The 25,411-nt window shown below is 38.4% G+C and overlaps 1 protein-coding gene across 8 annotated transcripts in view; it reads left to right on the top strand.

Moving 5' to 3' along the window:
* PLCH1 (phospholipase C eta 1) overlaps positions 1–25,411 on the top strand; it is a 221,855-nt gene that overhangs the window by 153,440 nt on the left and 43,004 nt on the right. For all 8 annotated transcript variants that reach the window (XM_086674568.1, XM_086674570.1, XM_086674569.1 and 5 more), the window contains 4 exons: positions 6,044–6,137; positions 8,861–9,064; positions 18,846–18,966; positions 24,573–24,744. In XM_086674568.1, coding sequence (XP_086530694.1) covers positions 6,044–6,137; positions 8,861–9,064; positions 18,846–18,966; positions 24,573–24,744 — 591 coding nt within the window. The remainder of the gene's footprint in view (positions 1–6,043; positions 6,138–8,860; positions 9,065–18,845; positions 18,967–24,572; positions 24,745–25,411) is intronic.

The following is a 25,411-nucleotide window of genomic DNA, read 5'->3' as shown; positions in this document are numbered from 1 at the left end:
TGGCAAGGTGACTTTGCCTCTCCTCCCATCTGTTTTCCTGTCCCTTTAATCTCGTCTGGCTTGGGGATTTGGTTTGACTAATAGATTGTAGCAGATGTGATGTACAAAGAACCTACGCCTCCGGGAGCCTTGATGATTCCACTTTTGCCCTGTTGGAATTGTGCGACTACCACGTGAGGAAACCAGGCCAAGGTTTTGTGGATGAGACACTACTCAGAGAAAGAGGCCCAGGGCCAACAGCCAGCACCAACCACAGACATGTGAGAGAGGCCCCCTCATACACTGAGCTGTAGTCAGGGGCCCAGGTGCCTATAGGCACTTGAATAACCCATAGGTGAGAACAGCAAAATAACTGTCCAGCCAAAGCTGGTCCCACTTGCCATCCTGCACAAATGTGATTTTAAAACAGTGGTTGTTGTTTTAAGTTTCTAAGTTTGGGTGGCTTGTTTCAGAGCGATAGGTAACGAGTACAGGAGTGAAATGAATGTCTTTGCGGTGTGGGAGAACCATAACCCTCTTCTAACACTCTGCTCCCAGGTTTCTATATAAGGGAAATTACAGGTAGGAAATAGGAGACTATGACAAGCTATAGAGGGTTGGATAGTGGCCCCAGAAGATAAGTCCAAGTCTTAACTCCCGGTACCTCTGAATGTAACCTTATTTGGAAATAGGGTCTTGGTAGACATAATTAAATTAAGGATGTTGAGATGAGATAATGCTAAATTTAGAGTGGACCCTAAATCCAATGATGAGTGCTCTTACAAGTGACAGAAAAGAGGATCCAGACACACAGAAGAAGGCCATGGAGGCAGAGGCTGTACTTACGAAGCCCCCAAGCCAAGAAATGCCACGGTTTGCCAGCAGCCACCAGATGCAAGGAGGGAGGCATGGAACAGATTCTCCCTCAGGGTCTCCAGAGGGAACCAACTCTACCCACACCTGGAATTTGGACTTCTGGTCTCAAGAGCTATGAGAGAATGAATTTCTATTGTTTTAAGCCAAGTTGGCGGTAATTTGTTACAGCAGCCCTAGGAAACTAATATACCAGTCCCAGGAAAACCCCCAAAATCTGAAGATATAGGCATCAGACATCTAATAAAATAGTTCAGACAGGGAATTCTACAGCGAGCCCCCTAGTCACTCAGCCTGCTCGTGAATACAGAGCTTCCAACCAATTTATTACTGACTTTATTTTAAATACATTTTTCAATAGCTAATTTAAAAATGGGTTTTAAATAGCCAAGGCTTACCACATGTTTGAGGAAATCCTCGACCATAAAATACAGAGACCAAGGTAAACAAATAGCATTGAGAAACTTGGAGGAAATAGAGGCAATGCAGGGAGAAGGAAATTTTAAAAACTACCCTTAACATCAGAGTGCTGAAACAGAAGATTGCAGCCACGAAGCAAGAGCAGTATGCTGTGGGAAAAGATGGTTCTGAGGAAAAAAAGAGCAGAGAAATAAACTCACTAAGTGGCTTAGAAGATAAAGAGAACATTGCCCATAAAATAGAACAAACACAAAGAAATGAAAAGTAGAAAGAAAAGATAAGGAAATTAGTGGATTGATTCAGAAAGCCCACTCTGAATAATCAGAGGTACAGAAAAAAGATAAGAACAAATAGAAGGGAGATTATAAAATAAATAATACAAAAAATGACTAGCATGGAAAGGTAGAACTCTCTAGACTAGCAGGGCCACTCAGTGCCAAGCACACTGGATGTAAAAAGAGACCAATGATAATGAAATTTCACAAAGCCAAGGGTAGAGTAAAACCCTAAAAGTTTGCAGAAAGAGAGAGGGGAAAAAGCGCTGATCCGATTAATGAGCAAAGGCAGGTCCTGTAAAAGGAGTAGATTCACTATGGCATCAGACTTCTCAACAGCACCTCTGGAAACCAAAAACATGGGAGCAATGATTTCTGACTTAGAATTTTCTACCTGGTGAATCTGTCAACTGAACGTGCGTGCAGAGTAAAACACACATGGAAGAACACAGAAATACAAGCGAGAAATAAATAATTTACTTTCTGAGTACTCTCTGATGAGAATGACAGAATGAAGTCAGAACAAACCCTGAATAAAGTGCTGAATCCCACCAATCTGGAAGAAGGACGACCCTTATAGGGGATAAAAAAGTGGAATTCATGGATTGTTTGTTGTCTTGGTAATCGAGACACCATTAGCATCATGAGGAAGAATTTATGAGAGGACACTAAAAATTAACCAAATGGGTAGAAATAGCAGCAATTAACAAACTGAAAACAAAAAATGTTCAAGAAACACAGTCATTATTCAATAGACTCAATGTCCAACACTTGCATAATCAGAATAATTCAACACTGAATAGCAATTAAATTAAAAAATTAAGATATAACTATCCTAGGTGGAGGGGTAGAGGGAAAAAGTTAGTTTTGCTGGCTCAAACAAGCTAAATTTTTTATCCAACACAATAAAAACATCCATAGATAATGCTTAAGGTGTATAAAGGTGTATAAAAGGTATATAAAAATAGCATCATTAACATAACAATTTGGAATATAAAGACTCCTTCCAAAAGAAATATCTAGAAATGTTGACATTATTTTTTTTTGGAGAGTGATTATCCATATAGGAGGGGAAATTCTGCTTTCAATCATAAGCTTCTTGGTTTTGATTTACTTAATTATGAATATATATTACTTTGATAAAAATGAAAAGAGTTTAGCAATATTAAAATTCTGTGCAAATTATACTATGATTTTGGATTTGGTGTGCTTTGGGAATCATAGCTATAAGAAATATAATTATTTACTTCTGGCTTTGTTTTGAAATTCATACTCACTGTCAGAGCTTTGCCAGATAACTTATAAGAAGTCTGAGGATAAAATGTTAGTATCAGAATACTACTGTTATATAGGGATCTATGACTTTGGTTTCTACAACTAGTCCACCTGAAGTGGATTGACCTTTAATATGAGGGCCAGTTAGTCTTTTTTGGTTGAGATTAAAGTATTATAGCAAACTAGGACAAGAGAATGGAGTCCAACCTGGAATAATCAAGGAAGTCAAATTATAGTAACTGACTTGACAGTTTAAAGCATCTCAAAAAATAAGAAGATTCAGGAGTTTCAGCTATATTGAAAAAAACAAACCGTTTTGAAAGTAAGCGTTTCGATTTTTCAGTAGAGATGAAGAAAAACACCCAGACAATAGGTATAATGTAAAAGTAAAGGCTTTGGATTTGAAGTCAGAAGAATGAAATTTGAACCTTGATTTTGCCTCCTGTTAGTTTTGTGACTTTGAGATAGTGAACCTTTTCTAGCATAGATTTGCATATTTTAAAATGGGAATAAAAACACCAAGTTTATGAGACTGTTGTAAGAACTATTTAAGATTTTATGTGTAAAAGCTCTTTATAAACTGCACAGCATTGACTACATTATTTAAATGTAAAGAATCATTATTAAATCCAGGATTTTTAAAGCAGTCTTAGCAACACTTGCCTGGTATAGTAAGAAGAGTCCTTCATGTTGGAAACAGCAAGTGGCTCAGATACTGATAGCAAACAGAACTTTCAAATAAGCTTCATGAGAAATAGGAGTAGAGTAGGGAGAAGTTCTTTTCCGTTTCACCTTATTAGCTATGTGGTATCGGGAGAAAAACAAAGGGGAAAGAAACAGTAAAGAGCATTAACCTATGTCGAACCTTCTTTCATACAGTAGAATTTCACAATGGCTTTTTAAGTAAGGTCCGAAAAATTCAGTTTTGTGAAATGCCGGATTTTGCTATTGGGAGTTATTTAAATTAGACCAGGAGTTGGGGGAAGGAGGGAAACTGATTGACATGTACATTTCATTTCTCATTATTATGGGGTTTTACTGTATTTCACTGAGTTAATCCTTAATACTTGAATTTTGATAGGAAGTGGATTATTTCCCATTTATTGTTATATAATGCCCAGAAAATTGTGAGCTTCCTAGAATGCCTACTGATATTTTCATCACTTTACTGAATACTTCTCGAATAGGATGCTTTTTGCTAACATGTTCTGCTTTGTATCTTGAACCAATAACATGTTCTCTGCTCAACTGCAATTAGTTTTATCCAGGGTGATATTTTTGATGTTTGTTACATCAAACATGGGCTCCAGGTAGACCTAAGTCTAGGGCAAGGCCCCTACATCTCTGAACAAACAGCCTCATAAACCAAATAATTGCAGTGTAAACTCAGGCTTCCCATGGCACGTGAATTTTATTTTATTTTTTTTATCAATTTTTTAAAATGTTTACTTATTTATTTTTGAGAGAAAGAGAGAGAACAAGTAAGTAGGGGAGGGACAGAGAGAGAGGGAGACACAGAATCTGAAGCAGGCTCCAGGCTCCGGGCTGTCAGCACAGAGTCTGGCGCGGGGCTCCAACCCACAAACTGTGAGATCATGACTTGAGCTGAAGTCAGACGCTTAACCAACTGAAATAACCAGGCACCCCAATTTTATAAAATTTTGTGAGAAATTACTTATTTTTCAGATTGCACGTGATAGTATATAGCAGACAAATTAATGAGCTGCTTAAAGCCTGACTCGGTCAATAGAATTTTTACAGGTATCATGATTTCATTTATTTTGTGGTATTTTCTGGTGTTGTCTGTTAATATAAGCCTCTGAATGTAGGAAGGATTGTAAAATTTGCTCAATGGATGCATCAGCCATTGTGCAGCTAGTTTGGGGGGGGGGGAGGGGAAGCATTCTATGCTATTTCAAGCCAGCAAAACAAAACAAAAAAACTGCAAAACAAAGCTTTTGTTCCCCTGCAGAAGGTTTAAGTGCTGTTTAAACTGTTTAGACAGGGGCACCTGGGTGGCTCAGTCGGTTAGGCGTCCAACTTCATCCCAGGTCATGATCTCGCGTTTCATGAGTTCAAGCCCCGCGTCGGGCTCTGTGCTGACAGCTCAGAGCCTGGAGCCTGCTTTGGATTCTGTGTTTCCCCTTCTCTCTTCCCCTCCCCTGCTTGTACTCTCTGTCTCTCAAAAAAATGAATAAATATTAAAAAAATTTTTTTAAACTGTTTAGACAAATGAGATTTCACTAAAACATAAGCATCAAACCTAAGAGATAATAGAATATTTGAGAAATATTGAGAAGTGGCTCATAAGATTAGTTTTCTCTATCACTGTTCATTAGTATTTTTAAATGTCACTGTTAGACTGTGGGACTCAATGGAATTTTGATCAAAAGATCACACCCTTCATGTTGCTATTTAATTAATTATTCCTGAAGAGTGTACTTTGCCCAGTGACACTAAGTATGTGTGTTCATGCAGCAACCTTGAGAATGCCTCAATAATAATAGCATGCACTGCTTCTTTGATGTCACATGTTAATAGTAATGCATTTCATTTTCACAACTACCTTATAAGGTAGCCACAGAGAAGGTAAGTGAGTAGTTCAAGATCCCTCTGTAAATAATATGAGATGGCTAATTGGGACAAAAGCCATCTAACTCCAGAGTACTTTGTTATGCTAGCTGCTTTATCTAGGTTTTTGGTTTTATTTTCTCTTGCCAACCTTTGTGATCTTGAATCACCATGGCAGATTGCTCTTGTGATTCAGTGGAAAGATCTGTAGATATGTACACCCATGAGTGGATTTACCTAGAACATCCTGTTTTGTCAGGGGATCATTTTCTTTCTGTATGTATTTATGATTAGCAAACTGTAGTGTTTGTGTAGAAAACATTAATTTGCAAATAGCTACTAGCTTATAGTAAGTAGATTTTAACAGTGGATTTGCACTGATTATTGATTTAATTTTATTAATTTTGCTTCATGGAATACATTTGTCTATTACTTGAAGGGATGTTTTCACTGATTAAATCTGAAGGGTAACATGGTAAGATTCAGATCATTTTCTAAAGATAAAGTTGCTATGACACTAGTAATCTCAAATAATGCTCATTAAATCACTTTGCACTATATCATGAATGCTTAAGCAATGTGCCTTTTTAGCATAGAAGAAAACATCTCATGGAATTGCAGGTACTCTACTAATGTTTTGTTTTGTTTAGATGAACAATGTGACAACAGACTATTGTCTTGACATCATAAGGAAATTTGAAGTTTCAGAAGAAAATAAGACGAAAAATGTTCTTGGCATAGAAGGTAAAATAACTAATTTCTTAATTTCTCATTTTTCAGTTCAGTTTGCTAAGTTAAATTCTAGCAAAATTTTTAGTAAAAGAAGTCAGGAGATATTCATGGATTACAGGTGATTCAAATAAAACTCACAAAACAACATATTTTCCTATAAAACAGATGCCATGATATTGCTATTTCTCTTACTTTGGCAATGATCATATGCATGTTCTACTCTAAGCAAGTCAACCTGATGCCACCATGTGGGTGATAGATGCCAAGAAATATTTGGACTTCTCTCAAATGGCAAATTTTGGAAAGAGATTCAACCTGGTGATTTCAAAAAAGGAAATTTGGTCTTCAAATAACTAATCTATGACATTAGTGACTTTGAAAGTACAGGTTTCTTTAAAAATCTTGGCAATGAACTTGTTTTTACCTAGTTGGTAGCAGTGGAGATATTGTTGGAGCCACAAATTTTGTTAATACAACTACTTCATTATATAGTTGAGGAAAGTGAAGCTCTCAAAGAAATTAAGTAATTTGCCCAGAGTTATATACTTAGAATGTAGCTTCAAGGATCTTGCACATAAATGTGAATATAGCTACATGTATGTGTAAGTTATATATACTTAAAATACGTGGGGAAATAAATTTCAGGCTGCTACCCAAGAGAAGAACAAATTTCAGGCAGAACCAATAATCTAATGAAGGACCGCCAAGGCCCCCCATTGCCCTCAAGACCATCCAAAGCCATGGTTTATCTAACTGGTTTTGATTCCTGCCCTCCCCCCCCCCCCCCCCACACACACACACACTGGTTTCAGGCTCAGTGTGGACAAGGAGGTTTGGTACCACATGTTTACTTCCTGCGGTGGAGGGTAATTAAAAGAAAGGAATAATTTAAAACTTATATATATTAAGAACCATTTTAAAACACCTAGAGAAGATAAACTAATTTGGGCCTTTTCTTTACCAAGAAATGAATGTTTTGCTTGGTGGGCCCCCCAAAATGGAATTAAACATGATTTCTACATTATTGTCATAAAGATAGGCATGAAGAAATTCTCCAGAGTCTCAGAGGATATTTACAGATACAGATACAGTTTCTTGAAGACTTGAAGCAATTTAACCTGATAAATTGCGATGTCATTCCACTTAAGTACTTGTGGTCATTCAAGTATTTATTCATGTATTAACGAATGCCTCTTCTACCTAGGTATTATGTTTTGAAAAACTGTAGAAAAACTGATCGGGTTTTCTACAAAATTGTTTGTTTGAGTATAGCTGATACACAGTGCTACACTAGTTCTGGGGGTATATCTTAGTGATTTTACAAATGTATAGCTTATGCTATGTGTAGCTACTGTCTGTCTTATTACGTCGCTATTACAATATCATTGACTCTAATCCTTAAGCTGCGCTTTTATTCCTATGACTTGTTAATTCCATAACTGGAAGCCTGGACCTCCCTCTCCCCTTCACCCATTTTGTCCAACCCCTCATCCCCCTCCCCTCTGGCAACCATCACTTTGTTGTCTGTATTTCTGCATAATCTTTAAACATTATTTTAAAGTTACAAATGTGCTAGCTATTAGCAGCATCTTCCCAAACCAATTTCAAAGTCAAATAACCACACTCTCAATTTAGGCTGTGCCTAACTTTTGACCTATTACTTCACCCATGGCACTAACAGTACTGTTTTTTAAATGAATAACTTATCAAATTGATGGTTGCACAGTGTATCACTTTGTGTAAAAATTGCTTTAACACTGCATCAGTAACCCATTAGATCATGCTGCATAATCCTAGCTTGTGTTCAGTAGCTATTGAATGGCTTTGGAGTAAGCCCTCTCTCATACTCAATCACAATTCTTGAAAAGCCTACTTATTTTTCTGTAGTTTATGTTCACATTGCTATTCCCCATTCATGTTTCAGTTTTTAACACTATTTGACCTGAAACAAATCTCTCATTGCCTTAGTATTCCTCATAGTACCTGTCCTGAGTGTAAGTAAGTAAGATAATCATTAAAACATACTTTAATTAAAAAAATTTTTTTAATGTTTATTGATTTTTGACAGAGAAAGAGAGAGACAGAGTGTGAAGTGGGGAGAGGGGGAGGGAGAGAGAGAGAGAGAGAGAGAGAGAGACCCAGAATCCAAAGCAGGCTCTAGGCTCTGAGCTGTCAGCACAGAGCCTGAACTGATTTTTTAATGTTTATTTTTTTTTTTTTATTTTTTTAAATTTTTTTTTTTCAACATTTATTTATTTTTGGGACAGAGAGAGACAGAGCATGAACGGGGGAGGGGCAGAGAGAGAGGGAGACACAGAATCGGAAACAGGCTCCAGGCTCCGAGCCATCAGCCCAGAGCCTGACGCGGGGCTCGAACTCACGGACCGTGAGATCGTGAGATCGTGACCTGGCTGAAGTCGGACGCTTAACCGACTGCACCACCCAGGCGCCCCAATGTTTATTTTTTGAGAGAGAAATAGAGCATGAGTGGGGAAGGGGCAAAGACAGAGGGAGACACAGAATCTGAAGCAGGCTCCAGGCTCTGAGCACAGAGCCTGACGTGGGGTCTGAACTCATGAACCATGAGATCGTGACCTGAGCCAAAGTTGGACGCTTAACCAACTGAGCCACCCAGCTGCCCTGCTATGAACATACTTTGATCTCTGTTGTCCCTGATGGAGTCAGTTAAGTACACTTTGAAAGCTAAAGTACTTTACTCTCTCTTTCTTCCAAAGGGTTCACGAACTTCATGCGTAGTCCTGCTTGTGACATATTTAATCCATTGCACCATGAAGTGTACCAGGACATGGATCAGCCTCTGTGCAACTACTACATCGCTTCCTCTCACAACACATACCTGACGGGGGACCAGCTCCTTTCCCAGTCCAAAGTGGACATGTATGCACGGGTGCTACAAGAGGGCTGTCGCTGTGTGGAAGGTTTGTGCTTTGTCTGAGCTCTGCTGTGTGTTGATGGAGACTTAAAATATGTACTCACACTAATCAGAACCATTTTTCTGCTTATTGTAGAGTCATTCTTTACTCATGATGCTCTCTGGATCCTCCTTATTATCCAATCAGGAGGAGAGAGAGAGGGATGTACTAGAAGTTAGGAAGCACACCTTCAGTTGCTACAAAATTGTGATGAAAATGAAAGTTTTCCTAGAAAGATTTTTTTTAATTTAAACAATGACAAAGATAGTTCAGGATAACTTTTTTTTTGAGACATTTCATCAGTCAGCAACATCTATTAAATTTCTTGTGGGGTCTTGATTGTGAGGACACAGATATAGGACATGGTTTCTGCCTTCAAGGAGCTGACAATCTTATAGACTGGGTGGCCATTAAAAACAGTAGTACAACATGAGAATTCCTCCAGGCAAATCATATACATATTGAGAAGTGTTGGTACAAAGAGTAAGATGTGAAATAAAATGCGATGAGAAATAGGTAGGCTGGGAAAATAAACTTGGGTCAGTCATAAAGAGGTAAAGGATTTGAGTGCTGTAGTGAGAAATTTCAGCTCTAGCTTTTGGTAACGGGTTCATTGAAAGGTTTTCATACATATGGTGATATGATCAGACTTGCAGTTTAGAAAGATCATTTGGGTCACTGTGTGGGAGGACAAGTTTTTTAGAATATGTGTTTGTGGCAGGGAAGAAGAGTGAAGCTAGATAGAGCAAAGAGAATGGTAGGAAGGCTATTACAGTGATACCAAGGAAGGGTTCACTGGACTGAGTGAGTTGAAGAGACAATTGCATAGATATTAAAGAAGTAAACCCAGCAGGACCCAATGCAAGAAGTAAAGGATGTAAGGAATGAGGGTGAGAGCTGTAGTAAATGAATGGTGCCCTCACATTATGTGGGAAATCTGGGGGGAAGAGCGTTAATGAGTTGAGTTTTCCATCAGTTGAGTTTATAGTGACTTTGTAACATTTACATGGACATTTTTATCAGTCGGTTGGATAATAATATCTGAACTCAATGGAAAGATCCAGGCAAGATAAAGATAATTTAATTCTGTGTTTTACTTTTGTATTTCTGTATGTATGTATGTATGTATGTATGTATGTATGTATTTATGTATTTATTTATTTATAGAACGAGACCACGAATTGGGGAGAGGGTCAGAGGGAGAGAGAGGGAGAATGAATCTTAAGCAGGCTTCATGCTCGGTGTGGAGCCTGATATGGGCCTCAATCCCACAATGCTGGTATCATGACCCGAGCTGAAATCTAGAGTTGGACACTCAACTGACTGAGCCACCCAGGCACTCCATAATTCTGAGTTTTGTATGTGATATTTAAGATCATGAAAGTGTACAAGATCACTTACAGAGACGAGTGGACAAGTGAATGAGGCCTGAGTAGTGAAGTGATCCAGCATTTAGATGTAGGAAGAGCAAGGGTAACCAATGGGGATTAACTTAGAATGGTCACTGGGTCCTAAGGGATGAAATGGTCATAAATTTCCCATGCAACAGAAAAGTAAAATAAGGTAAAAATTAATTATCCAATCTGGTTGCATTTAACAGCTAGGAGGTTATTGGTGTCTTAAAAAAAATTTTTTTTTAATGTTTTATTTATTTTTGAGAGTGAGGGTAGGAGCAGGATTAGGGGAGGGACAGAGAGAGAAGGGAACAGAATATCCAAAGCGGGCTCTGGGCTGATAGCAGCAAGCCTGATATGGGGCTAGAACTCACAAACTGTGAGATCATGTCCTGAGCTGATGTTGGATGCTCAACCAGCTGAGCCACCCAGGTGCCTCTCGTGTCTTTTGATAGATAGTTTTGGTGACATGTTAGTGAGAAGTTGGAGGTAGCTAATCTGCTATGGGTTAGTCACTTGGCATTTTTCTGCAGTAGAAGAAAACTGGATGATACAAGTTTGGGAGATTTTGACACTTGGAAGAAGAGAAAATGAGGACACAGGTTTTGTTTTTAGATGGGATAAGGGGACCAGATTTTGAAAGGGTTCATGTCTGATAGCCTGTCTTTTCTCTGGGATGAGAGCATCATCTACTAAGTGTAAAGTGAGTGGAAGTTAGCTTGGAGGCTTAAGAAGATCAACAAACAACGGGAGAGGAGTTGACAAGATAAACTGGGAAAGTTCCTAGCTAGTTTCAAAAACAGTCTTAAAACAGTCTGTTTGTTATACAAGATCTGCATGTTTAGATTCTTCCCACCTCACTCCCATCAGATTAGATATAGGAGCAGTGAAGATAGATTATAAAATTGATCCATGCCTCTAGATTTCTAGGTCATATAAAATATCTTCAAGGTGTTGGTGAGCACTCTTAAGTAAGTAGTCAGTAGGTCGGTGAGTCTAAGAAAGGAAAATAAATGAATAAGGGGCCATTAATGAGGTAAGGAAACTAGAAAACTCCAAGGAATAGAAATATGGGGAAAGTTGTCATCACACACACACAAAAGAAGAGCAGAGAGTTGTTATCACAGAGCGCGGGCTTTTGGACGTAGTTACAGGTGACGACTGTATCCAGGGTGTGTCATGGGTGGGCATGAATGAAGTAGAGTGGGGATGGGATTGTTAGCATTGGAGAGGTCAAAGGTAAAAAGATAGAGTAAGTTGCCCACCTGTACTTTTACCTCACAAAGGATGTTGACAGGTAGATTAAATGTTAAAAATTTTAAAGATTAACAGTTGGAGATTAAAAACTAAGCCAGATATTTAAATGTGAAAAAAATACTATAGGAAAGACACTTGGAAGATTACAGAAAGGTAGAGTTGGATAAAGTGAGGTTCAAAAGTAAGGAGATTTTTTTTCTTAATGGATGTAGGAGAAAAAATGTTTAAAAATAGCAATAAAGGCCTAGAGAAAAATTAAAAATAGATCTACCCTGTGACCCGGCAATAGCACTGTTAGGAATTTACCCAAGGGATACAGGACTGCTGATGCATAGGGGCACTTGTACCCAATGTTTATGGCAGCACTTTCAACAATATCCAAATTATGGAAAGAGCCTAAATGTCCATCAACTGATGAATGGATAAAGAAATTGTGGTTTACATATACAATGGAATACTATGTGGTAATGAGAAAGAATGAAATATGGCCTTTTGTAGCAACGTGGATGGAACTGGAGTGTTATGCTAAGTGAAATAAGTCATACAGAGAAAGACAGATACCATATGTTTTCACTCTTACGTGGATCCTGAGAAACTTAACAGAAGACCATGGGGGAGGGGAAGGAAAAAAAAAAAAGAGGTTAGAGAGGGAGGGAGCCAAAACATAAGAGACTTAAAAACTGAGAACAAACTGAGGGTTGATGGCGGATGGGTATTGAGGAGGGCACCTGTTGGGATGAGCACTGGGTGTTGTATGGAAACCAATTTGACAATAAATTTCATATTTAAAAAAAATAAACAAATTAGACATAAAAAAAAAAGCCCTAGAGAATGACTCTTGGTCTGTGATTTATACTAAAAAACATCTGTGGAGAAAAGTAGTGTCCTCCAAGGTAAGCTGATTGTTAAGATGAGGAGGTTGAAAGAGAATTCCAAAAAGAGTCGGATGATAGAAGGGAGTTTGTGATGGAATGGAGATTCCATGGAACAAAGGGGAATCGCTTTTTGGTGGGGATGTGCTGGGAGTTAGCAGTAGATAACAGCACATCCTGGGCTGGTGAAACAGTGTAGGGGAAATGAATAAAGCAGTAGGGTGATAAGACTAGTAACTAGATGGGCCTTTGTCATATAGTTTCTGGCATGTTATCAGGGTCAATTAACATTTTAAAACTGGACAGGCATTAAGAACTGTCTACATGCAGAGCAGTTAGAACCACTACAAATTTAGTGTTCTGGAAATTTATGCTTTAAGAGATGTCATTTTTGCAGTCAATGCAGAGAGCACCTACTGACAATGAGTGACTGACAATCGAGTAGCTTAAGCAACTAATGAAGATGCTTATAAAATATTAACATAAAGAAAAACCTTTTAGAAGATCTTGAGATGACATTCTGCTCTCAGCCATTATTCAACCCTTTGTTCATTCAGTACTCAGGAAGTTTTACGTGTCTGACATGCACAGAGATTCCCTGGGCAAAAAGCCTCTTTGGATTCACAGTGATGGTTGCCTATCATTTTAAATGGTGACATTTCCTTGGAGGCCAAGTATGGAAAATGACTTGTAGTGACTCCGTGAAATGATAGTTAACTCCAGACAGTTTTGCAATTTTGTTAAGTGCTGTGTCCCGTACGGTATTTATTTTGCTTTTCAGGTCCTCCAGGTAACTGGTCTTCTCTTTTTTGCTTTTTTAGTCAAAAATCAGTGTCCTACCCAAGCCCAACCATGTTCCCATGATCAACTCCTTATACTGAATTAGAACATCTAATCCTCCAGCTTAGTTTTGCCTATTAAGAAGGAAAGTTATCTGATTAAGACAATTTATAGCAAGGTACAAATGATTTTTAGTCTTAGCCTTTTTTAGTGTCTTTTGATTTTAAAATGAGAATGTTTAGAAATTGTGTGCAGTAGATGTTATTGAATATGGGCCTTCCCTTGTACGTCCCTTCTTTCTTCCTAACTGCCATTCACCAAAGTAATAGAAAGAAGCTACTTGGCTCTCCTTTTCTAGTAGGAGCTTGTCTGCTCCAGATATTCACACAAGCTGAGGATATATACAGTTACGGTGTAATTTTAAAGGACACGCAATCTGTCAAATATCTCCCTTACCAGTTCGTGTCAGTAAATTCCTCCCCTTGTATTTGGTTTACTTGAATTATTTCTGTTGAAATAATCTGTAAGTGGACAGTGAAAGTCAAACTACTATTTCTGGAAGGTTTTTGTTGAGGACAAGAATTATCTTTGTTTAAAAAAAAAAAAAAAAAAAAGGGCGCCTGGGTGGCGCAGTCGGTTAAGCATCCGACTTCAGCCAGGTCACGATCTCGCGGTCCGTGGGTTCGAGCCCCGCTTCAGGCTCTGGGCTGATGGCTCAGAGCCTGGAGCCTGTTTCCGATTCTGTGTCTCCCTCTCTCTCTGCCCCACCCCCGTTCATGCTCTGTCTCTCTCTGTCCCAAAAATAAATAAACGTTGGAAAAAAAAAAAAATCTTAAAAAAAAAAAAAAAAAAGAATTATCTTTGTTTGGGAGACTTGATCAGCTTTGTCCTTGACCTATTTCCTGTTCCAAATTAGGGTTATCACTTTGGCTTTGAATGTACTGTAAGAAGGAACTACCATGATTTCAGCCCCTTTTGTGAGTTAGGTCCTGAGTGAGTGCTTTCTATACATTCTCATTTGATTCTTACAACCTTAAGGGGGATAGAATAATCTCCTTAAGAGGATACCCCATCTTGGAGTAGGTTAAGTGGCTCAAGTTTCCATAGCTGGGAAGCTTGCAACCTGAGGTTTTAACTCAAGTTGATTTAACTCCCCTGCTCCACTTTTCCCTGGGAAGTCTATGTGCTTTTTGGAGGAGGAAGTTTGAATGGCATGATCAGCCCTAACACGGATCAAATGACAGTCATCAGTCACATAAGGAAAGCTAGAAAAACTGAAGTGAAGCACTGAGGGGACGTTGGCTTGAGAAGAAGGAATTTGCTTGGTTCAAGATTAGGACTACCGTCTAACTAGATGTTCCCAAAGACTTAGAATTTGATGACATGATCTTTTGTGCTTTCCTAACAACTTCTGTCAGCGCTGTGCTTTCGAGATCTTAGTTCGCATCTGAAGTTTGGACCTGGAGACATCAGTGTATATATACCCAGTGATATGTCATCTACCTTGGGTCCAGATGAAGCTGTTTTTACTCCTAAATAGATGGAGCTAATATTTAAAGAACCTGATGTATAGAGTGTAGCAGGTCATGGATTGAAAATCTCAGTTACCACAGACATTTTTCTGAAGCAGCTTTTGCCAAGGATAGCACTTCAAGGTAGAGAATAATGATTCTGGACAGGTTCTTCATGGTATTGTGACCTGAAGAATCTCTCCACTTTCAAGCTTCAAGTTTTATAATGTTGTGTTTTCCATCTCCATTAGTACAGCTGTAGGAATGTCTTTGGTAAAGACACATAGAGAGTATTGGGGAAGACTAATAAGTCTTTTTTGGTGAAGTGGGCTTGTCAGCAAATCAATTTGAGAACACTTTTTACATGGCCTTACCTTCCCTTGATTTTCAGCCCAAGTTGCCTAATAAATATGGATGTTCTGTCCAGGGGATTGTCATTCTCATTATGGAACTGATGTTGCATCACTGCTATAATTGGTTTACAACCTTTCTGTTATCTCTGGAAGTGCTATCAGGATGGAGTACTTTTAAGTTCCATTATGAAAAGCTGTCATCTTAGCTGCTCATCTAGGCTGCAGAACTAACCACCTCTTTGTCCAAGTGCTTTTGGAGGGCTCTAATGTGTGATGTGATTGAAAAATGGGCCACTGGCAGTTTTGTGGGCATGGGAATTAGTTAGAGGGTCTCTACCTTGCTAGCATTCCCATTACAGCATTAGTTCTTACAGGAAACTTCCCTGTCATTTGAATTTGGCTATGATTGCCACATGTTAGGATGCTGGTACCATTTGGGAGTGTGGTTATCCTTATTCACCGGATAGATGATGAAATAGATCTAAAGTGTGAACATTTTTAGAAGAGCTATCCTTGACTATGGATATTCTGCCTATGTTTATAAATAATAGGAAAAGAGCACCTTATTTCATGATCCATGTGGTTTAAGAGCTATTTTTATGTGTACATGACAATCAAATAAGGCATAGCATTGCCTTGTCTACATTCATTCTTTTTGAAAGGGTATTAGTTCATTTATGAGGAACCGTTATGCCGCCTTTCCTCCACAAGGGGGCTAAATCAGAGTATAAATTAATCAAATTACGTACCTTTGAAACATCTCTGCCTTCTTTCCACACCCATATCCAAAGACAAATTAAAGAATATCAAGTACATGTCAAAACATGGATGGAGCTTCTCTTCTTAGAAAATGTCTTTGATACATTTGACCTCATTTGCAGGCCCAAAGGCATAATACAGTTTTTCATGCTAGTATCTCCAAGCCTTTGATCTTCTTCTTTTTTTTTTTTTTTTTTTTAAATTTTTTTTTTCAACGTTCATTTACCTTTGGGATAGAGAGAGACAGAGCATGAACGGGGGAGGGGCAGAGAGAGAGGGGGACACAGAATCGGAAACAGGCTCCAGGCTCTGAGCCATCAGCCCAGAGCCCGACGCGGGGCTCGAACTCACGGACCGCGAGATCGTGACCTGGCTGAAGTCGGACGCTTAACCGACTGCGCCACCCAGGCGCCCCGCCTTTGATCTTCTCAATGGCATCTTTATTCTTAAAATTTGTTTTTTATATTCCTGTGGTGTTAACCTTGAAAATTTTTTTCTCCTTTTACCTTTTTCATTTTTTCCCCTAAGGATAATTTATAGCCAATGTTTAATTGTAATATAGGTGACTGTACTAGGGAACAGAACTAATGGGATCTCTCTCTTATATATGAGAGAGAGGAAGAATGATTTTAATAAATTCGCTTACGTGATCATGGGGATTTCCTAGTCTGAAATCTGTATAGCATGCCAGCAGCTTGGAGACTTACATTACAGTCTTTAGAAGAATTCCTTTTTCAGGAAATGGGAGTCTTTACTCTTCAGACCTTCAACTAATTGATGGGGCCCACCCACCTCATGGAGCATAATCTACTTTACCCAAAATCTATTGATTTAAATGTTAATCGCATCTAACAAATATCTTTACAGCAACATCTAGACTGGTACTTGATCAAATAAGTGGGCACCATAGTCTAGCAAAGTTGACACATAAAATTTACCATCGAATCACATTATGGTAATGGTGAACAATTTGAAAGTATTAGAATAAATAAACATAGCATCTCCTGACATAGTATACAAAGCACACATATGAGGAAGGTACTAAAATAAAGAACAGGTGTAGTCATGAAATGTCTGGCCCTAATTAAAAGTCAGAATTTTAACTGGCATTCCATTAGCCAGAGAATGTTTGGCTCATATTGTAATTTAAAAACTAGATTAATTGCTGATATTTAAAAATTGGGAAAATTCACAGGAGTAATGTCTAGATTTTTGATTTCTCTCGGCTCTGGCAACCAGAGCTACCAGACTACCACAAGGAAGGGCAATGTCATGAGAGCTGGCAGGATTCTTTGGGGGGTTCCTAGCTTAGCCTTGACTGGGATTTAGATAAGGAAAGTGAAAGAGGGCATTTTGGTTGACCTTAAATGAAAGACACAAAATCATGGAGGTTTCCTATGTGAGGAAACGTGTGTAATGGAAGAACAAGTCTGTGAGTTCAGGGGTAAGAGAAAATAAGATCGATTTGTCAGACAGAAGCTACGATATTAATTAAGGCAACTGTGGTTCCTTTAAGAATTAAATCTAAAATCTCTGTTCCTTGAAACAGAGGAAGTTTATTTCTTGCTTATGTAAAGTCCAAAATAGGTGTTCCTTACAGGTGAGTCTTTCAAGCAATGATTTAGGGGTCTAGGCTCTTTCCATCTTGTGGCCATGCCATCTTCAGCACATGTCTTCTGCAGTGATAGCAGAAGCTGAGAGTCTGGATGGCTTTGTAGGGAAAGTTTTCACAGACCAGACCTGGAAATGGTGCACATAATCTCTGCCCACAATTCGATGGCCACACCCTGCTGCAAGGGAAGGCTGGGCAGTGTAGTCCAGCTGTGTGCCAGGGTGAAAGTGGATACAGACTGAGTGAATGGCTAGCTAGTCTGTAGTACAAGAGATAAGGACCTTGGGGTTAAGCAGGCAGGAGGAGCTATAGGATATTAATAAATTCAGCCTGTGTCTACTGAGTACCTACTGTGTATGTGTTGGATGCTGTGTTATGCACTGAGTAGTCTTCTGAGCAAAGGAACAACGTGGTGAAACCATTGTTTTGAGAATCTAGTCTGGTGGTAGAGTGTAAAACAAAGAAGACAAACTCTAAGGGTAGATGGTGAGGAAGTGGTTGTCTTTCTCTAGCTGGGAGCCAGCCAGTGAAGCTGTCTATACATATAACAATAACAGTATTATCAATAATAATCATAATTACTATGTATCATGCAGTATTATAAGCAGCTTTACATATACTTAGTCATCACTCAAACTTATGATGCAAATGCTACCATGATTTTCTTTTATAGGTGAGGAAAGCAAGTTTTTAAATGATTAAATCATTTGCCCATGTTGATATAAATCTTGGCAGGGCCTGAGGATTTGAACTTAGGAAGTCAGTGTTATTTTAGAGCTATTGTGGAATTAATAAAATGAAAATGTAATAGAAACCTAATGAGTTTAAGTGAGGAGTAATGAAAAACCCTGTTATCGATTTGGGAGGGCCACTGCAGCTTCTTAAAAGACCTTAGTAAACTGAAGAGGAAGAAGTGAAATTAGCGGAGCAACCTGTTAAGAAATATCACTACCCTTGGGCCGCTTGATTGGATTTAGATCGATTTCTAATGAGCATTCTTGGTAAATGCTGGGCTGCTTGTGAATGTGACATCTTTGTTAACTGTAAGTACTCAGAGACAAATCACTTATTATCTTTAATTCCTTATTCTGATAAATATGCCAGAACACCCATCTCTCCGTTTGACATCTTTGTCATCATCATAATAGGCATAATCTCAAATAGTAAAATAATGTTTGTCTGATATTACCAGCAATATTAGCAAAACCAGAAACTTTGTGTTGTTGATGTGAAGTTCTGTTTTTGACAGTTGACTGTTGGGATGGCCCAGATGGAGAGCCAGTAGTACACCACGGTTATACTCTCACTTCAAAAATTCTCTTCAGAGATGTTGTGGAGACCATCAACAGGCATGCCTTTGTGAAGAATGAGTAAGTATAGCGACAGTTGGGAGCTAAGCCAGCATAGAGAGCATTGGCTGATGTACCATGACTACAACACCACACAATCTTGCCTTGAGTCTTCATCTCCCTTTCTACTCCCCTCATTCTCTCCCTCCTTGCCAACAAAACATTGTGAGCAAATAATAAGGGCTCCATGTTTGTACTTTCTCATGCTCCATTTATTATGTACTCCATTCTCTCTCAAGACATTGCTTCCTTGAAGCATGTTCTTGCAAAGACTGACCTGAAAATTTCTATAGAGTGTTCGTAAAGTTTGGAAACACAGGTTACTGTACATGATAAATAGTTTGTTGATATTATATTAACATACAGTAAAATAGTAACAGCTAGGTTTTCAGACTTGCTGGATGGTCCTATACATACCGAAGTGTCTAGCATCCTTGTGTTACTTGACTCCTCCTTGGCATTGGATAATGGTGACTCTTTTCTCCTCAATAGTTGCTTTTTTGGGGCTTCTATTATAACATTCTCCTCTATGCTGTCATTGCTTCTCTCTTGGTTTTGTTTGTTTGGCCTATGGTCTTCTATTCCATTTCCTCATTCCTTTAGTCACTATTTCTTAAGTTGTTGCCATTGTTCTCCTTTTGGGTTGTTTAATTATATGTCCAGAACTTTTACCTGTGTTTCAGAGGTGTGTAGCAAAATTCTTAGTAAAAATTCATCTGAGTGTCCCATACATACCTCGGAATCAACAAATGTCATTATTTATTCAGATATTTAATGGTGCCTACTCTAAGTCAGGCATACTGTAACAGGTGCAGAGAGGCACGACCCTGAACAAAAGAGATGACTCCTACCACCATGGAGCTCACATCTCAAGCCAAAGTCAGCATTTCATTCTGCCGAACCTTCTCTTGCTCTGTTTCCTTCCAATTTTTTTAATGTTTATTTATTTTTGAGAGAGAGAGAGAGAGAGAAAGAGAGCAGGAGAGGAGCAGAGAGAGAGGGAAGCACAGAGTACGAAGCAGGCTCCAGGCTCTGAACTGTCAGCGCAGAGCCCAATGCATGGCTTGAACCCATAAACCGTGAGATCATGACCTGAGCCGAAGTTGGACACTTAACCAATTGCGCCACCCAGCCGCCCCTCTTTATTTCCTTTTAGTTAGGAGTAGCACTTACCTAGTCAGTGTCTTTAGCCAAAAACTAAGTCATTCTAAATTCAGCCAATTCTTGTCAGTTATACTTTCTAAATTATCTTTTGACTCCATTGCCTTCTCTTCATTTCTCTTTGGGCCATTGTCCTCACTGGTGCAGTGTTTTCCTTTCTGAAACTATAAGCATGATGTTGTATTCTTAAAGTCCTTCAAAAGCTCCCTGTAGTACACAGTCATGTCTTATGTGCCCTTTAAGGTTTGGCCTCTTCTTTCTCTTCCAGGGTCGTCTTCCACCAATGCTCCACAGAGATGGAGGGTTCTTCCTTTGTCTTTCAGATCCTCTGGTGACCCCAGTTCTTTCACATCTCCCTACCTTGCATATGCTGTTCCCTCTGCCCGGCACACTCTTCCTCATTACTCCACGTGTCTAATTCTTATTCATTCTACAAGACTGCTTAAACATTGTCCCTCTGGCAAACTTACTGTTACACTATCTGATTTAAATGCTCCTTTCCCTGCTTTTAGCATTCTGAGCATATTTCTGTTATATCTATATAGCACCCTCTTACAATTGTTGGCTTCCTTCCTTCTTTTGAGTCTTTAAGACCAAGACCTCATTGAAAATATGGGGCTCTGTCTTATTCATTCTTTTTTATTCTTTTAAAGATTTTTTAATGGTTATTTTTATTAAAAAAAATTTTTTTTACATTTATTTATTTTTTTGAAAGACATAGAGAGACAGAGCACAAGTTGGGGAGGGGCAGAGAGAGAAGGATACACAGAATCCGAAGCAGGCTCCAGGCTCTGAGCTGTCAGCACAGAGCCTGACGCGGAGTTCGAACCCACAAACCAGGAGATCATGACCTGAGCCAAAGTCGGACACTCAACTGACTGAGCCACCCAGGCGCCCCTGTCTTATTCATTCTTTATTGCCTAGCAGATGCCTGCAATATACCGTAAAGCTAAGAAATGATTTTTGAATAAAAAGAAAATTACAGTTGCATAAAATCAATTTTATAGAATTTAGTGGCCTTGAGAATTTTTAATATTTGGTCTTCTTATTTATTAACCATGAGGTTAAAAATGCCGTTTTAATGAGAGACACTTGCTGCATGGCAGGTTTAGTTTATGGTATCTGCTATATGGAAGAATCCCAAGTACTGAATTCTGATGGGTCTCTTCTACCTTGATTGCTACTAGATTTAGCGAAGTTGATGAAGTGATTTTGCCATTATTTTCCAAAATGTGAAGTTAGGTGTTGAAAAGATGTGCTACCTTGGAGGACCCTTTGATAACTTGACAGTGCTTCAAGTTTGGGAATACTTAGAAAAGCACTTCACATTAAAAGTTACTATGCTTGTTGAGCACATTTTGAAAGTTCAGTCTTTTTCTTTCCTTTCTTAGGCCTTCCTTATACCAGGATTTCTCAACCTTGGCACTATTGGCATTTTGGACCATGTAATTCCTTGTCATGGGGAACTGTCTTGTTTATTGTAAGATAGTTAGCAGCATCCTTGGCTTCTAGACACTAAATGTCAGTAGTACTCCTTCCGTCCCTCATATTGTGACCACCAAAAATGTCTTCAGATGTTGACAAATTATCTGTCTGGGAAGGGTGCCGTACAGTCTCCCCCCTCCCCTGTTGAGAAGCACTGCTTTATGTTTAGCATCATTAAACACTAATAGGCTTTTTATAAACAAATTAATAATTTATTTACTTATTTTTTAAGTTTATTTATTTAGAGAGAGAGAGCGAATCTTAAGTAGGCTTGCACTGTCAGTACAGAGCCCGATGCAGGGCTCGAACCCATGAACCATGAGATCGTGACCCGAGCCAAAATCAAGAGTCAGATACTTAACCAACTGAGCCATTCGGGGCCCCAAACAGATTGCTAATTTAAAAATTCGTTGTTAGAACCCCTTGATGTGATTGCATAGACAATCTCTTGCTAGTTTGTTCTTTTTCTCTCTAACACTCTGGGATAAAACCTATGTGGTTGCAAGAGCAAACAGATTATAGCAAGATAACCCACTCCAGTCACAAAGGTTCATCTCCAATAGTACCTTTGGCATCAGGTTTTACTAATGGGGAAAGAATGTAGTTTCAGGAGGTCATAACCCTTTCTGTGGAGCATGTGCTATTGTCAGACAAGCCCAGAAATAAATTGTTTTTCTCTACATAGATGTATTAGCCAATTTAAATATTGGTTTTTGTACTCTGAAAAATAGATATTGCCTATTACTTCAGAAGATATGTGATAGAAAAGTAGAAAAAAAACCACAACAAGCTAATTTTGAAATAATTTCTTACTCTGAAGAAAAAAAATCAGAAGAAGAGTAAGATCAGTAATTAGTCCTTGTTCCCTTTCTGCCTTGGCCACCAGCTCCCCAGGCTGTCTTTGGTAATCAGTCTGCTTGGGTTTCACATACTCTGCACAGAAATCTGAGGGCTTGTGGGGAGTGAATGCTTGACTTTTTTTCCTTTCTGAAAGTAAAGACTAGTATATAATTTTATACAAATGATTTTAAAATGCTTGGCATAGGATGCTATAAATCACAAAATTCCATTATGATATTTTATCCTCAATAGTAGTTTTCAAACTGGGGGCTGATAATATATTTTTAGAATAAATGTCAGCACATAATGATACACTGTGGTCTCTTAGACGCTTATAGACTTTTTTTGAAAATTGAATTTATTTAAGTTTTCATACTGAAGTTTATTTTTTTTGGTATAGTTGACACACAATGTTACATTAATTTCAGGTGTACAACACGGTGATTGGACAAGTTTACACATTATGCTATGCTCACCACAAGTGTAGCTACCAACGTCACCATACAACATTATTACAATGCCATTGACTGTGTTCCTTTTATTGTGCCTTTTATTCCCATGACTTACTCAATTCATAACTGGAAGCATGCATCTCCCACTACCCTTCGTCCATGTTGCCCAACCCCTCGCCCTCCTCCCCTCTAGCTACCATCACTTTGTTCTCTGTATTTATAGGCCTGATTCTGCTTTTTGTTTGTTTATTCATTTGTGCTTTTTTTTCTTAGGTTCCATATATGAGTGAAATCGTTTGGAATTTGCCTTTCTCAGTCTTATTTCACTTAGCATAATATCCTTTAGGTCCATCCATGTTATTGCAAATGGCACAACCTCATCCTTTGTTATGTCTGTGTAATATTCTAGTGTGTGTGCGTGCGTGTGTGTGTGTGTGTGTGTGTGTGTGTATACCACATCTTCCTGTTCCATCTGTCTATCAGTGGACACTTAGGTTGCTTCCATATATTGGCTATTGTAAATAATGCTACAATAACATACGGGTGTGTTTGTTTTCAAATTAGTGTTTTGGGGTTTTGGGGGGTGAAGGCCTGTAGTGGAATTATTAGATCATATGATATTTCTATTTTTATTTTTTTGAATCTTCATACTGTTGTCCACAGTGGCTGTACCAGCTTACATTCCCACCAACTGCATATACCTCTATATCGACACTTGTTATTTCTTGTGTTTTTGATTTTAGCCATTCTGACAGATGTTAAGATGATATCTTATGTAGTTTTGATGTGCATTTTCCTGATGATGAGTGATGTTGAGCATCTTTTTATGTGTTTGTTGGCCATCTTACATCTTTTTTTTTGGAAAAATGTCTATTCAGGTCCTTTGCCCATTTTTAATTGGATTTTTGGGGGATTGGTGTTTTTATATTTTGGTTATTAACTCCTTTTTGGATATATCATTTGCAAACATCTTCTCCCATTTAGTGTAGGATACCTTTTTGTTTTGTTTGTTGATGGTTTCTTTCATGCAGAAAAGCTTTTTATTTTGATGTAGTTCTAATTGTTTATTTTTACTTTTATTTCCCTTGCCTTTGGAGACCTATCTAGAAAAATGTTGATATGGGTGATGTCAGAAAAATTGCTGCCTGTGTTCTCTTCTAGGATTTTTGTAGTCTGAGGTCTCACATTTAGATCTTTAATCCATTTTGAGTTTATTTTTGGGTGTACTATAACAAAGTGGTCCAGTTTCATTCTTTTGCATGTTGCTGTTCAGTTTTTCTCAGCACCATTTATTGAAGATTATATGTTCTTTCCTCCTTTAGATTTTTGAATAGATAAGACAAAATTACATTATATGAGTTTTTTTATTTAGGCTTATCTCTCTTAAAATTTTCTCTCTTTTTCTTTTAAAAGAGACATAATGTATGTACCTTTTTTAAAAGCAAAATATTAAATGAGGGCATCCCACATGATGGGTATTCTGCTCAGCCATCATGCCTGGCAAAATATATTTGGTTAGAGGAGTTTCTTAAAAATTGCTCCTTTCATCTTTCTCATTTTAGTCAGTACTGCTTTCACAAATACTGTCATTAGGACTATAAGAGCATAGTAAATATATAGAGTGATTTTCAAACACCCCTGTGAGTTGCCTATACTTGATGCCTTTAGAATATGTCGCTATCCTCTTAGGTTCCCGGTCATACTGTCCATTGAGAATCACTGCAGTGTCCAGCAACAGAGGAAGATTGCTCAGTACCTGAAAGGAATATTTGGAGACAAGCTGGACCTGTCATCTGTAGACACAGGAGAGACCAAACAGCTTCCAAGCCCTCAGAGTTTGAAAGGCAAAATCCTAGTGAAGGTAATTACCTCCAGAAATGCAATGAAAGGCATTAATGACCAACTAAGCCCTCCCTCCCTTAAGGACTAAAAACTGGTTTATCAGGAGAATAGTAGAGTTAATCCATGAAGGGTCGCCTAGATTTGCGTTTGCATCTTGTTCCAATTTATTAATAGTTATACCTTAAGAAAAAGCTTGTTTTTGACTAACCACATATTTCGGGAGTTGTTTTTGTGAAGTGAGAATATCAATACTGTAAGCCAAATGTTTAATATTTGAGTCTGTTATAGTTTACACTGGCCAGAAGTATGTGCATAGGAGCGAGAGAAGCCTCCTTGTGTCCACATCTGAAAGCATTTCTTTCAGATTCTTCTCTCCCATTTCAAGCTCCAATAACTGTCAAAAAAAAAAGAAGGGGGGAAAAAGGAAAAAACAAACAGTCTTTACGGTTGATCAGCCCTTGGTTATGTAAGTGAGAAGAGCTCACTTGAAAGCAGAGCATAGGCACAGACATAATGCCCCACAGGACTCATGTGTATGTGAAGGAGCAGTAGGTGAAGAGAATGACATTTTATGAACAGATTTTCTGAGGGAGGAAATTTACTACCTGCAATGAGTGTTATTAATACGAAGAATAGCCAGAAAAACAGTTACTTGAAATCTCACAGGGCTGACTTTGTGATTTTAC

The sequence above is a fragment of the Puma concolor genome, chromosome C2 (genome assembly GCF_028749965.1).
Source record: "Puma concolor isolate L17-30 chromosome C2, mPumCon1.1.hap2, whole genome shotgun sequence".
In the NCBI taxonomy this organism is placed as follows: domain Eukaryota; kingdom Metazoa; phylum Chordata; class Mammalia; order Carnivora; family Felidae; genus Puma; species Puma concolor.
The sequence above is the reverse complement of the archived record's forward strand: the minus strand, read 5'-3'. Positions and strand labels throughout refer to the sequence as shown.